This window comes from Haemaphysalis longicornis, unplaced genomic scaffold (assembly GCF_048455015.1).
Source record: "Haemaphysalis longicornis isolate Haplotype H1 unplaced genomic scaffold, Haemaphysalis longicornis Haplotype H1 scaffold_6, whole genome shotgun sequence".
Taxonomy (NCBI): Eukaryota; Metazoa; Arthropoda; class Arachnida; order Ixodida; family Ixodidae; genus Haemaphysalis; species Haemaphysalis longicornis.
The window spans coordinates 103,744,357-103,758,268 of record NW_027526407.1 but is presented as its reverse complement, the minus strand read 5'-3'; the positions used below and the strand labels follow the sequence as shown (position 1 = coordinate 103,758,268).

At 48.4% G+C, this 13,912-nt stretch overlaps 1 protein-coding gene across 1 annotated transcript in view; it reads right to left on the bottom strand.

Annotated features, from left to right (window-relative positions):
- LOC144141842 (uncharacterized) overlaps positions 1-13,912 on the bottom strand; it is a 52,375-nt gene that overhangs the window by 14,878 nt on the left and 23,585 nt on the right. Inside the window, exons 7-8 of the mRNA XM_077673329.1 lie at positions 6,825-6,982; positions 86-277 (exon numbers count right to left, since the gene is read on the bottom strand). Coding sequence (XP_077529455.1) covers positions 86-277; positions 6,825-6,982 — 350 coding nt within the window. The remainder of the gene's footprint in view (positions 1-85; positions 278-6,824; positions 6,983-13,912) is intronic.

Sequence of the window (13,912 nt, the reverse complement as noted above, 5' to 3'; positions counted from 1 at the left end):
GCAGGGATGGCAGAAGGCTGTCACCTTCCGACGGCATCTGCAGTGAACTGGGCAGATACGCGCGACCAACTGTTCAGCGACTCACCTGCAGCAGTTCCACCTGATGTGAAGACGTCGTGTCCGGCGATTCTTCCCCTTGAGTCACGTGCCTCCTCTCCAGCTCCTGGGAGAGAGCACGGGCGTAGTGGAGGGCGTGCAGGCAGTCATCACCATGACTGTCTACGTAGACGTCCGCAATTTCCTCCGCCTCGTCGGCACGTTCGTACCTCAGCAGAAGCTGCGGACAAAAGAAGAGAGCACAGACCTTTTTCATGACCGCAATGATTGTCTTGAAGACAAAATACAGGTTTTGTTCATTAGAAAGACTGCTCTGTCGCAATAACAGTAAGGTCAATTTCATCGCAAACTTCAAACAAATACTGAGATATTAAAGGGACCCTGCAGCACTTACCATCGACTACTCGGAATGTATGTGGGGGTAAAGTCTGCTGTCCCAGCAATTTCTTCCCACAAGAATTATAAAAATCCACCCACTATCACTGAAGCTTGCGTGATGAGAAATCGCGCATAATCGTTCTCTCTCAACTCGACCACAGACTGCGCGATGAAAGCTGCATGCTCTCTAATGAAGAAGGGGGCGGCTTGTGGCATTCTCTATGGCAGCCTTTGATACAGCACAGGCTGGTAAGTTTTCTCCTTTTCTCCGCAACACGGAGGGGCCTATTTCCGGTCTGGTGCAGCAAAAAAGCAGGCACGGCTGCCTGCTCGCAAGCGCACGCTCAGGCTGGTAGGACCTTTCCGAAGCAATAAATGTTTGTTGTTGAGTGGTCTCGATGAAAGGGGAGTATTGAGTTCGTCACTCAAACTCCGCATGCACTCAAACCACAACAGAAACACCAAAACTGAGCGTACAGGTTCAGGCATAGAAGAGGTTTGTACACAACGCCGGTGACGGATCGTCACAGGAAATGTGAGAAATAAGCAGTGAAGTTGACCAGTAAAAGCCAGTAGGACCATCACGGTGGTGCCAGTCGTGCACAATGAGGGAAATCGAAGAGAGAGCGCGGTTGGTTTTTTTGTGCCATTCCCAGCAATTTGTGTGCTCACTGCTTCATGTGCATGTGCAATATTTGGCTCAGGTATTCCTGGCAGTGTAATCTAAAGTAGTGCAGGTTTATTCGTACTGCTCAGAAAGTGTTGCACGGTTCCTTTAACCCTTTCACAGCAGAGTTTTTGTTCTGACTGCTTCAGATCCCCTGCCATTTTTTTTTAGCATTGCTTCCAAGGAAATTTTGCGCTAGTGAATCCCTACAATGCGCTGCACGACATGGAAACATTTTTATTCCTGAAGATTCCTGAAGAAGGTGGGTCGAAGGCATGCTATTCAGGCTTGAATTTTTCTTCCACAAGAAATTCCGTTCGTCGCGTGTCCTCTGCTTTCTGAATTCAAAGGATGCAGGGGCTCTTCCTTGCTGTATTCGCACGGCAAGCCATTTAGCTGAGCTGCTTCATCATTGTGACTTTCATTGGAGTCGGAATTCATCAAAAGTTCCTGAATTTCTTTTAGGACTCAGCCCTTTGGTGGCCGCCTCTGGGCTGAGTCGCGTCGCCGTCGTCGCGACCAAGCGAACGATGGGAAGACCAACGAGTGAAGGAAAAAGCGAACGATGGGAAAACCTACGAGTGAAAGAAAGCAGAGGAGGAAAGTGTCGCGAAATTGGGAGGGGAGGGCGGTTCGCCGTGGTGCCGTGAGCCAGCGCTCTCCGAAAGTGTGCGGTGGGAGAGGGGAGGGGGCCTCGACGGCGCGACACTTGGCGAAACGGTGAGGGTGGTGTGCGTGTGACTTTCATGTGCGTTCGCTTGAGACTCAGTTCGCAGTCCCTTCCTGAGACACGCCTCGCACCGCCGACGCAGAGGCTCACCATAGCTGCCATCGAGAGAACCCACGAGTGAGTGCTGCCTCAGCTGACACACTGCCGCTGCGCCCAAATATCGCATTAGGGAATATCATAATCGCCAGCCAATCTTTATTGCTTTTTTTCCCCTCCTCCACCCCACCTCTTCCCTATTAGGCCAAACAGCCATACTACAATAAAGACTTTTCATTCATTTGTTCATTCTGAAGAGTAATGAAAACTACAATTCCATTTCAACCAGTTTTAACCGCCACATGGATTGCCCGCTGATGCTTTTCTTGGTCAAATGCGGTGAACAAAATCCACTGCAAGACGTGTTGTTGGGCAAGTTGGTTCGTATTACAGAAATGAGGTTTTGCACAGCGAAAGACACGGATGGCGAAAAAGACGGGATAGCTTCAGTCCCATTCTTTTCAACATCCGTGTCTTTCGCTGCGCAAAGTCTTATTTCTGAAAGACCACTGATTTGGTAGTAAAAATTTTGAATTCTATGGCAGTATGGAACACCACACCAAAGGAAAACCCAAAAACTATTTTTCATCAGTTAGCAAGACCAAACACAACAGAAAATCACCCATGTCCCAATCCTAATTACGAATTTGAAGTTGCAAAAACATCAGCCTACACCTGGACAAGAAAAAATGCAATGGCAGAAGGCTACTGGTTAGATTACAATAAATAACGCTTTTTAAAATGTGCACCAAAATGTGAAATGCGCAGGTGTTTTTTGTCTTTCTGCTGCTGCACTGTAAAGACAGCTGCCATGACTGGGAATCCAACCTACCACCTCCCACTTTCTAGTGCAATGCCTTGGTCACTAGTCCACTGCCGTTGAAGTTTGCACGAAATAAAAACTACTAAGCAGTTGAATAGTACAGCGTAGACCGCTTATAACGTATGTCGCGGGAGCCGCAAAAATCCGCACTATAAGCGGTACCGCACTATAACCAAAACGTGTGCGAATTCAACCATATCACCACCTACCTTTCAAGTCATCCTAAATTTTTTATCACCCAAACGCACAGCGCCTGAAAATGAAGGAAGGGTCTTCATTGCGTATTATTTTTAACATCAGCCGCTGCTGCCGGGTCTCACACATTGCAAAAGCGCGGTCTTACAAACGGCGAGTGCGGCTTTAACTTCCGTTGTGTTTGTGTTTTGAAAGACCATGGCTGCGTATTTTGCGTCGCAGGACATGATAAGAAAGGCCAGCGGGATTTTTTTTTTTACCCCACCTTGCGTTCACGATGCCGAAGGCGGCTGCTTATCAGCGCAACGTACTGGTGGTGGAAATCTTCGCGCGGCTCGCTTGATCGGGAAGAGCAGTGGCTTATCTGCACAACGTTCTAAAGCGTGAACCGCATGGAGCGATTTCTCGCGAAAACGTGCAGCGCACGCTGCAGGCGCGGCGACGCCGGCGCGGATACAACTTACGTAATGTGTGCGGCGCGGTAAGAGGCGACAACATGGCGTCGGCACTGGCCGTGAAGCCAGTGAAGCGGTGCAGGCAGCTCCAGCGACCACTTCTAACCGCTCGCTGAAATGCCGCACGAGGCGCAAGCGAAGATGCTCATGCAAGAAAAGAGCTGATAATGTGACCGCAAAGTGGAATATAAACTGCCATCCACGCTGCTTGTGAAAGCGCCCATCAAAAAATACCGCGGCGGTAAGCCTAAACTAAAGTCCCTTCGTCTGATCGAGGGACTTAAGCCTAAACACCTCTGGCGCGACTAGCCGGCTCGGAGCGCTTTGAATCTCCCGCCATTAGGTGCGTTTCCATTGGTGCAAGTCGTCAGGCTCCTCCCACTGCCACGCGAAGAAGCCACCGCGAGCGCGGAATCGTAGACGCGAGCATGAACAAAACGCACGCGCAACGCCGATGTGCACAATTCGTGTGCGAAAACGGCCCATGCGGTTCACGATTAATAGAAACAACTTTCCACGCGCGGACTGGGAGCCGGTCGCTATCTTCCGAGGTGCATCAAGCAAGGACAGCTGTGGTTATCACGTACGCGCGAACTAAAGGGTGCCTATTTTTTGCTTCTGGGTCGAAGTTAGAGAAGAGCAAGGGGTGCGCGCTGCGTCAGATGGCCGATTTCATCATTTATTTTTTTCTTTTGCTACCCTAAAACGATGCCCCAGCTGCACCGGTGGATTAGCAGACCCGCCGAAAAACCGCACTATAAACGGTATTGTGCTTCGGCCGACCGCATCTTAAGCGGTATGCTTATGCATTGAGTTCTATGGGAGGCAAACCGGTGATCACAAAAACCCGCGTTATATCCGGTCCCGCACTATAAGCGGTTACGTTATAAATGGTCTACACTGTAGTAGAACTTTTAAAGGAGCCATGAAGACAAAATACAAGTTGGGTTTATTAGAAAGACTGCTTAGTCGCGATAACAATGATACCAATATCATCGCAATCTTCGAACAAATAACGGAGGAGATATTAAAGAAAACGTGTGAAGCCGTTGCGACCCCCTAGCCACTTTCCCGCAACTTTTCTATGACGTCACGGAACCTTGTTTGTGCGATTGGCGGCCGCCTAACTGACCTGTCGCAATGACACATGACTGGACGCCTGTAATGGGGCCTTTAGTTCCATTTCACCGCATCACTTGAATGCTAACGTGCAGTTAACGCACTGAAAAGTATGTTTTATTGTTGGCCCGTATGACGTCATTGTTGCTCATAACACGTCACTGTGGCGCAAAATTTGAAAGTTTTTAAATATTTCTTGCTTTTTTTCCTTTAAAAAAACATCTTTTGTGGCTGTAATGGAGCTGAGTGAGATACTGAATCCTAGTTCTTTCAAATTACACGAGGTTGTATTTTCTCTTCATGGCTCCTTTAATACAGAACACGAGGACCCGTAGCCCAACTATGGGGAACGGGTGATTAAGAACGGGGGTAAAGATCAATAGAAGAAAAACAATGTCAGCTGCTACGGCGAGAGTGCTCCTTGGGGTGAATTGGTCTTTATCCGCTCATGGTTAAGCCCTCAATCGTCGTTCAGTCTTGGAGGTTGTAGCGGGCATTCCCAGTACCCGTGTGTCAGGCCGTTTTTTAAGAGAATAAATGGCCATTTTATGAAGTGCGTTGGACCCGTTTTTGTGGTGCTCATCAAAACTGCTCTCTCTGGCTCATCGTGGCTGCTCTCTCTGGGAATCCAAATCCAGTATAACACTTTGAAGTGCATCCTCATTCATTGAATTTAAGTGCCAGAGCTGTGTTCCTCTATTTATGTTTCATTTTTCTTTTTTCAGGAGAGATGGAACTGCAGTGCAGAAGAAAGTAGTTTTCACTTGAAGATATTACTTGGAAAGACGATACCACCAGTGTTTATTTCATTGGTTAAAACTCCTGGCTTTGTGCCGAGAGGTTCGAGAAGAGGCACTTCAACAAACGCTGCTACATGGAATTGTATAGAGCCCTGAGCAAATTTCATCATCACCATCAGCTTCCAGTTGTGGGGATCTTAATTGGGGCTACTCCCAATTACGCGAGCACGCTAGCTCGCGATCCCCTCTCCCAGAGGGGCGACGATAGCCCCCCGCGCCCTCTCCCTGCAAGGGGGTACGGGCTGACCAATGCGCGCCGGTCCGTGGGCCACGTGGGGCGTGACGTAGTGGCCCCGCCGAAGGGCTCGCAGCGGCGGGAGCGCGCTTCGGTCGGACCGGGAGAGATTGGCTGGGTGCCGACTCCGACAGGTACTTCGTGCTTGCACGCTGCTCGCTCGCTTCGGCCTGAGCGACCGCCGTTTTCTCACTTCCGTGAGGTCAGCGAACGTACCGGGAGTTGGATTTCTCAGTCAGTCTGGTGGTCGGTTCCGGTCATAGCCGGGCCCATCACCCACAGCGCTTCGGTGGCTTACGCCACTGGACCAACAGCTGCCGATTACCCTCCCTGCGTGTCGGGCTCTGTGGCTTGAAGCGTACGGTCGACGGGTACCCCCCCCTCTCTGCCCCAGGGCTAGGAGTGTAATACCAGGGCTGGTTGCTGTACCGTGGATTACCCGGAATAAAACCACGTTCTGAGGAGCTACTTCGTCTTCACGGGGTGACTGCGCACGTGTGGCGAGGGCCGCCGCGGCCGTTTACGGCTTGGCTCGCTCGAACCCATGGTGGGCACCTTGGCAGGCTGCACTGCATTACAGAGGTGAGGCCCACACAGTGTCCACTGGAGGACAAAGGCCTCCTGCGTGTTTCTTCAACTGTTCCTGTCTTGCGTTGCCTTCGTTCGTTCTTTCATACCAAATTTCCTAATGTCATCCATCAATTGAGCGACCCGTTTTCTCTTAATTAAGCCCTCACGTCTCGGTAGCCAACTCTGTTACCCCGGTTTAAAGAGTTTAAGAAAACAAATGAATATTTTATGAAGTTTGTTGAAGCTGCTTTTGTTGCGCTCCCTAAAACTCGCCTTCCCACTTCCCTCCAGGCCAGCTAAAATTTAGAGCTGCTAAGGCACAACAACAGAGCCACTGTACCCAACGGATCCCTTGGCAAATGTTGAAACCGCAAGAGGTGGGCTACCCGCCCAGTACATCAGGGAGACAGACCCGACTCACCACTCTCTCCGTGTACTTTTTCCCATCCATAGTCTTTGGTTGTGCCGTTCACTCCTTAAATACTATCTAACTAGTTCAACCTTGTACTTTGTTAGAATTCAACCCATCCCCTTTCACTTGGTAGCGCAATGCCATGGCTAGTGATGCGGCGCAGTAAATGTCAGCATGAAATACAAACTATAATCACTTCAACCCGCCTTTGTTCTGCGCATTAAAACTTGCATTGCCACCTTCTCCCATTCTAGCCACGACCAACAACTCCTAACATTGAAAAGCTGCCCCTCCAACCAACAGGCTCCTCGACAAATCTCAAACGGGGAAGATGTCTGACACGCCACCTGTAGCATCTTGGTGAGGAAGATGTCCACCGTCTCCCGGCAGGCGCTGCCGGACGATTCCTCGTCCGTGGGGAAAAGAGCCCGCCACTTGTCCAGCGCACTGGCCACGCTGGTCAGCTCCTCGTACGACTCACCCCCCGCTGTCTCGCCATCTGCGTCTGGGACGGTGAAGCAGAAAGAGGCTTGAACACGGCTGCCATCCACATCATCCTATTGCTTGTATTCACTGGCGAGGCGCGCATGCAGGCAACTGTGTGAGCGCGCCGTCCCTGGTTACGTCAGGCTCCGCAGGATGGCGGTACTTGTCTGTGCTGCACACATGACTGTGTCGCATGTTAACAAACTCTACCTCAACGAACGCAAAGTATTGCCTCTAGTCCAATGTGAGTGCGTTTAATAACATCTCTGTTGACGCCACCGTTGAGAATCGGGTTGCAACAGAGCAGACGCCACACACCGGTGTTTCTTTTATTCAGTGTGCGGGCGCAGTGGCCCAAGCCGCGCCATGTCCGTGGCACAGCGGCCGTGTCTGTGGCCGTTTCCAGTGTTGCCAAGCGAAGAAATTGACAGCTAAACTTTTCAACGATTACCACCTATACTTGGGTACAAAAAGAGAAAGAGAGAGGTTCTTCTTTAAGGGGGGGGGAAACTGGCCTTGAAACAAGGTCTTTTAATTTTCAAGTAATCTCGTGAAACTTGTCAGTCTTGCTGCTTTTTTCCCCACTGATTTCAAATATGACCTTATTTTTTTAGTTGGTCAATTAGTTTTCGAGATAATTAGAGATAATTAGCCATTTTTGGTTGAACATTAGACAAAACAGTGTTGGTCATAAAACTGTTGTCTTTATATTTTCCAACACTATGAACCCTGGTGAGTGCAATAAGGGAATGCGTTTTTTGACGCATCGGTTGGAACTAATTTTACAGCTCATTAAACTTCACTGTTTGAAATGGGCATTCAAAATGGTTCCCTGCCACTGGTGCCACCAGGGTTTAATAAGCTGTAAAATTACTTCCAAGCGATGCATCAAAAACTGCTTCGATTATTGCATTAACCAGGGTTCATACATAGTACTGGAAAATATATAGATTACCATTCTGTGACTACCACTGTTTTGTCTACTTTTTGACCAAAAATGGCTAATTATCTCTAATTGTCTTAGGAACTAATTGACTGACTCAAAAATAATAGCATATTTGAAATCAGTGGGGAAAAAAGCAGCAAGACTGGCAAGTTTCACAGAGTTTACTTGAAAATTAAAAGAAGGTGTTTTAAGACCAGTGTCCCCCATTAAAGAGGAAAATGAAGAGAGGTTTAACAACAGCAGCGGTGCAACAGCCCAGACAGGATATGGCGCAATTTCTGGAGCAGCAAAATGTTGGTTTTGGAGCTCCAAATCCCAAATTTGGAGCACTTTATCACAAAAGAAGTGCACCCAATTAGACATCCGTGGAGAGGCACTTTAGCTTCAGTGCACAAGGTCCTGCAAAAGTGACCAACGAACCCTGCACAAAGCTGCAAGGCAAGGCGTATTTGTGCCAGCCTAAAAAGCAGGTTCATCTAAACACTTAAACCGCTTACAAGGTCAAGCATCAAGCAAAGAAAGAAAAACAAACATACACACAAAAGAGAATGTTATAAAAACTGCAAATGATATTTTTATGTGAACTCCAAAGTGCCGTCACTAACGGCCAGTCCTAACCTAAGTGCATAGGAAGTAGCTTTGCCATTTAAGCAGCACCCGGCTTTAAGCAGCACTAAAAGCAATTGCAACAAACTGTCCTTCAATACCACCAGAAGGTAAGTAGCAGAAGATAACTGACTTGTGTTGATGTTATTGGCATTACATCAATACTTTGCCGTCGAAATCTTTTTAGTTTGGTAAGCTACTGAAGAGCCTGCTCAGGGCTTCCAGACCATTAGTTAATTTTGCGCAGCCCATCGCCTGCTAGCTCACAGCATCAGTGCCCGGGTTCTTGCTGTATGTGCCGGGAGCAGCGCATTTGCCGTGGAAGAATTTGCGAACGCTCTGCTCGCAACCGCGTGCACAGATACGACAAGCTGCTTTCATTACTGCGAGTGACCCGCACTCCGCGCCTCCGCAGTGCACTTTGGCAGTCATGCCCAAGGAGGCAGCAGCGAACACCACCATTGGGTTGTGGCTAGCTAAACGCGTGCAGTAGTTTACAGTGGCGCCAACAGCATTATACCACGCACACTTCCGAGCAGATAGCTGAAGATGCTTATCAAGACTGGATTCTCAGTCAGTGCGCTTGTAGTTGGCCGCTGTCACGCCTATGCCCTTTTTGCATATTTAACAGGAGGAAGTCACGGCATCCGCGCCGAATTCAAAATAATTAGTCGACCAGTCTCTGCATTTCAGCAGTTAGTATGTTCAAAATGAGTATTTATTAATGGCATTTTGTGCAACAGCGCTCCACCACACAGCGCAATAACGACGTCCAATGGCGAATGTTTTCATCAGATATACAGTGTAGACCATTTATAACGTAACCGCTTATAGTGCGGGACCGGATATAACGCGGGTTTTTGCGACCACCGGTTTGCCTCCCATAGAACTCAATGCATAAGCATACCGCTTAAGATGCGGTTGGCCGAAGCACAATACCGTTTATAGTGCGGTTTTTCGGCGGGTCTGCTGATCGACCGGCGCAGCTGAGGCATCGTTTTAGGGTAGCAAAAGAAAAAAGAAAGGATGAAATCGGCCATCTGACGCAGCGTGCACCCCTTGCCCTCCTCTAACGTAGACACCCAAAGAAAAAAAAATAGGCACCCTTTAGTTCGTGCGTACCTGATAACCACAACTGACCTTGCTTGATGCACCTCGGAAGATAGCGACAGACTCCCCATCCGCGTGCGGCAAGTTTATTTTATTAATCGTGAACCGCATGGCCCGTTTTCGCGCACGACTCGTGCACATCGGCGTTGCGCGTAGTTTTCTTTTTTTTTTTTTCGTGCTCGTATCGACGATTCCGCGCTCGCGGTGGCTTCTTCGCGTGGCAGTGGGAGGAGCCTGACGACTTGCACCAATGGGGAGACGCGTACCTAATGCCGGGAGATTCGAAGCGCTCCGAGCCGGCTAGCCGCGCCAGAGATGTTTAGGCTTACCACCGCGGTATTTCTTGATGGGCGCTTTCACAAGCAGCGTGGATGGCAGTTTATATTCCACTTTTCGCCCACATTATTAGCTCTTTTCTTGCATGAGCATCTTCGCTTGTGCCCTGTTCGGCATTTCAGCGAGCGGTTAGAAGCGGTCGCTGGAACTTACTGGATCTGCCTGCACCGCTTCACGGGCAGTGCCGACGCCATGTTGCCGCCTCTTACCGTGCCGCCCACACCACGCCAGTTGTATCTGCGCTGGCGTGCACTGCACGTTTTCGCGATACCAAATCTACCACGCGGTTCACGCTTTAGAACGCTGTGCAGATAAGCCACCGCTCTTTCCCTTTCCGAACATTCGAGCCGCGCGAAGCCAAAGATTTCCACCACCATACGTTGCGCTGATAAGCAGCCGCCTTCGGCATCGTGAACACAAGGTAGGGTAAAAAAAAAAAAAACCGCTGGCGTTCTTATCGCGTCTTGCGGCATCTGTTCATAGACGCTAAAAACGCAGCCATGGTCTTTCAAAACAAACACAACGGAAGTTAAAGCCGCGCTCGCCGTTTGTGAGACTGCACTTTTGCCCTGAAGCAGCGGCTGATGTTAAAAATAATACGAAATATAGACCGTGCCTTCGTTTTTAAGTGCTGTGCGTTTGAGTGATGATAAATATAGGTTGACTTGAGAGATAGGTGGCGATGTGGTTGAACTCGCGCGTGTTTTGGTTATAGTGCGGTACCGCTTATAGTGCGGATTTTTGCGGCTCCTGCGACATACGTTATAAGCGGTCTACGCTGTACCTGTGGCAGGCCAAGCACTTGTCTGCACTGAAGTCCCTTCATATGCTGTAGAGCGACTTTACTTTCGGCATAGGTACAGTTCTACAGTGAACTGAAGTCCCTTCGCCGTCTCTTTGCCAGTGAACCAGAGGTGGCATAGGTGGCATAGGCTAGTACGGACTGCGTGTATAAAACGCTGTCTGCACTACTGGATTGGGTGATAAATGAACCTAAGGTATGTTGCCAACACACCCTTTTTTCCCTACTAAGTTTGGGAAACTGGGAAATTTTGCACCTACTAGGGCGTTTTGGCGCAGCGTGGCGCAATTCAAACGAATTTCATGGTTTTGGAGCAGCTTGGCTCAAAAATATGAAATTGTATCGAAATGGCGCAATTGGCGCAGTAGTTGCACTCGTGCTTTTTGAAATGAGGTACCACCACCTTTTAGATTTCAAAAAGTTTAGTTAAAATTAAAATTATTTCCCCTCCAGTTTATTCAGACATTCGTTGTACCGACTCCATTCTGCAAAACATTGGCTTGCACACGAGCTAAAAGGCATGCACTCCATAATACTATTTAGTTATCCGTCCCTTTAAAGATGCATATCAGGATTGAGCAGTTACAGTAATCACTAAACACAGAGTGCTTAATCCCTTGTTTGGCAATCTGATGATTGGCAGTCAGTGATTGGCCACACAACAACACGCCCTTTACTGTGCTCCATACCAGGCATTCTCAAAATCATTCAGCAAACTTCTCTTTTTCACTTTTTACTTGACAGCCCGGTGCTTACACAAGTGAAATTATTACTCTTGCACAAATCCATGAAAATGTTGCCACGAAACACAGGGGAATAAGTTTTACTTCAATCTCCTTTGGCTAGCTGAATTCCACAGAAATCTGGTTAAGCAAATTTTTTCGCTGACAAGGAAATTTCTGCGTGTTACCTTTTATGGCCAGTGTAGATCAGAAATCCTTTGTAGTGGAGAAAATTAAGTTGAAGCTTTGCTGCAATGACATTTGGCCGAGTAACTGTTCTAACAATTCCCTTAACAGAAATGTCCGGTACACCCATGTAACTTACAGGAAGAAAACTCCACAAACAGGGCAACAAAAGGCATGAAGAATCGGCCTGATTTATAAACACTCACAGGCATTCCCTCACGACATGGACGTATCACCCCAACTTTGTAATCTCCTGCTTGTGGGTTCCTGTCATGGGAATCCTAGCGTCCACTGCCATTGCACGATCACTTGATTTGTTGCCATTAGCGCAGCGATTCCTCCCCTCCCTCGCTCCGAAGCCTCTACATAGGGCCGAGCGAGAGCTTTCAAATTCCTCACAAGTGTAGGTGCCAGCGGCCGTTGCGTGACAAAACACGGTCAGCGCGATGGCCACTTTGTCCTGGTTTGTGGTTAACCTCGCCTTATTGGCCCATTTTGAAAGGGACCTGAACCCACCTCACACCGGAGCGCGAGGGAAGGAGTGGGGGGACGCTCTCCAGGACGCCTAAGGTATGTAATGCTTTCTCTACCGTCCGGCCGCACATTTCATGCGCCAGCAAAAGCCCACCAGCCCAGCCCTTCTGGCTGCCAGTCCATGCCTTAGCTTGCTCCTTAGTCTCTACGCTCACATATAAGCCGTACCTAACATTTGGCGATCACACCTGTGAGCGAGCAGACCGCGTCTCTCTCGCTGCTGCAAGCGAATTTACCTAATGCAACGATGTGCGTCCACAACTGTGCACAGTGCCACCGATTTCGCCCCAACAGCTGAGCCCACTCGTTCAGCACAGCTGCGACGCGCTCACTTGCGTGTGGCACCAGACCACCCTTTGCACCTTTTCACCTACAGGGATGTACAAACTGTAACCAAAGGGGTTGGCGCAAAAGACGTGCCTTTTTTGCCGTACCCTGGGCATATTCCTTTGTCGCCCCTACTCCACCTGCCCAATAGAGGTGGTGTTCAGTTGGCGCAGCGGCATTTCAGTCTCATGAACATACTCAAATAGCCCAAACCCACAGTGGTTTCTGACAGTGTGTGTACATTGTATGCAGACATGTAGACGTTACCCAAAAAAAGTACTGAATACGTTACTCGTTACCGATTCTCAAAATGAACGCGTGAGTTACCCAAAAAGTATGAAGTTACCTTTCACACTACTGTGACGACCAAACGCACGACTGGTTTGTTTCATGGTTCATTGTTTTCTTTTTTAGTAGTCGTTGCACTAAAGCAGTAGCTGCCTCTTCAAGTTTTCATCGCTTACGTTTCCCCGCTTCCTCAAAAATACATCTCCGGCGTTCTACCGAGGCGCTCGAAGGAATGGCAGTGTTGTGCTTAATTAAGGAAGAGCTGATGAATATTCGGGAACTGCACCTTCACTGAGGTCAGCGGGTACCCATCTGCCACAAGGCCTCCGGAACAAGACCATCCCACCTTCTCTGTGTGGGAACCTGTCATGATAATCCTGGCTGTTGGTATCCACGGTGAGTGCACTGACACTTGTGCAAGTTCAATGCTACGACAGGAGGCCTTGATGAGCATGGCATGATTCACAATAGAAATGACACACAAAACCACTGAATTGTACAGAAATAGTGCTGCTACTTTTGAGGCGAACATCAGCGCAATGTGCCTATAGACGTATGCACAGGTTAGAAAAAAAACAAGGCCGGTTAAGCAGGGTTGTACACGTTACTCCTCTGAAGTAACAAGATACCATTACTCGTTAGTACTTGGTCTCAAAAGGAACTGAATACATTACCCATTCCTTTTTAAAAGGTAACTAAACACATTACTTGTTACTGAAAATAGTAAACAGGTAGAAGTAACTCGTTCCTCGTAACGTGTTACGTACGTTTAATTGTATGCTTTGTAATGCATGGATTATGCATAGTGTGAGGTAGAGACCACACTGTGACACGCAAAAAAAAAATTTTAAATATGGACTTTGGTAAACGCGTTTTATGAGTAGTATAAATGCATAAAATGCACCAAGACTGCATTTGGGACAAGCGGCTGATAATGAATGCATGCATTTAGTAATCTAGTTTCCCCAGAGTCACGAAACTAGCAAACTACCTTCCTGGCTACCTTTCTTGCCCTTCTAGTCAAGAAAGCTTTATTTTGACGACTAGTAGTACGAAGATAGCATACATTTGCTGCTCTTCTTGGTGTCCTTA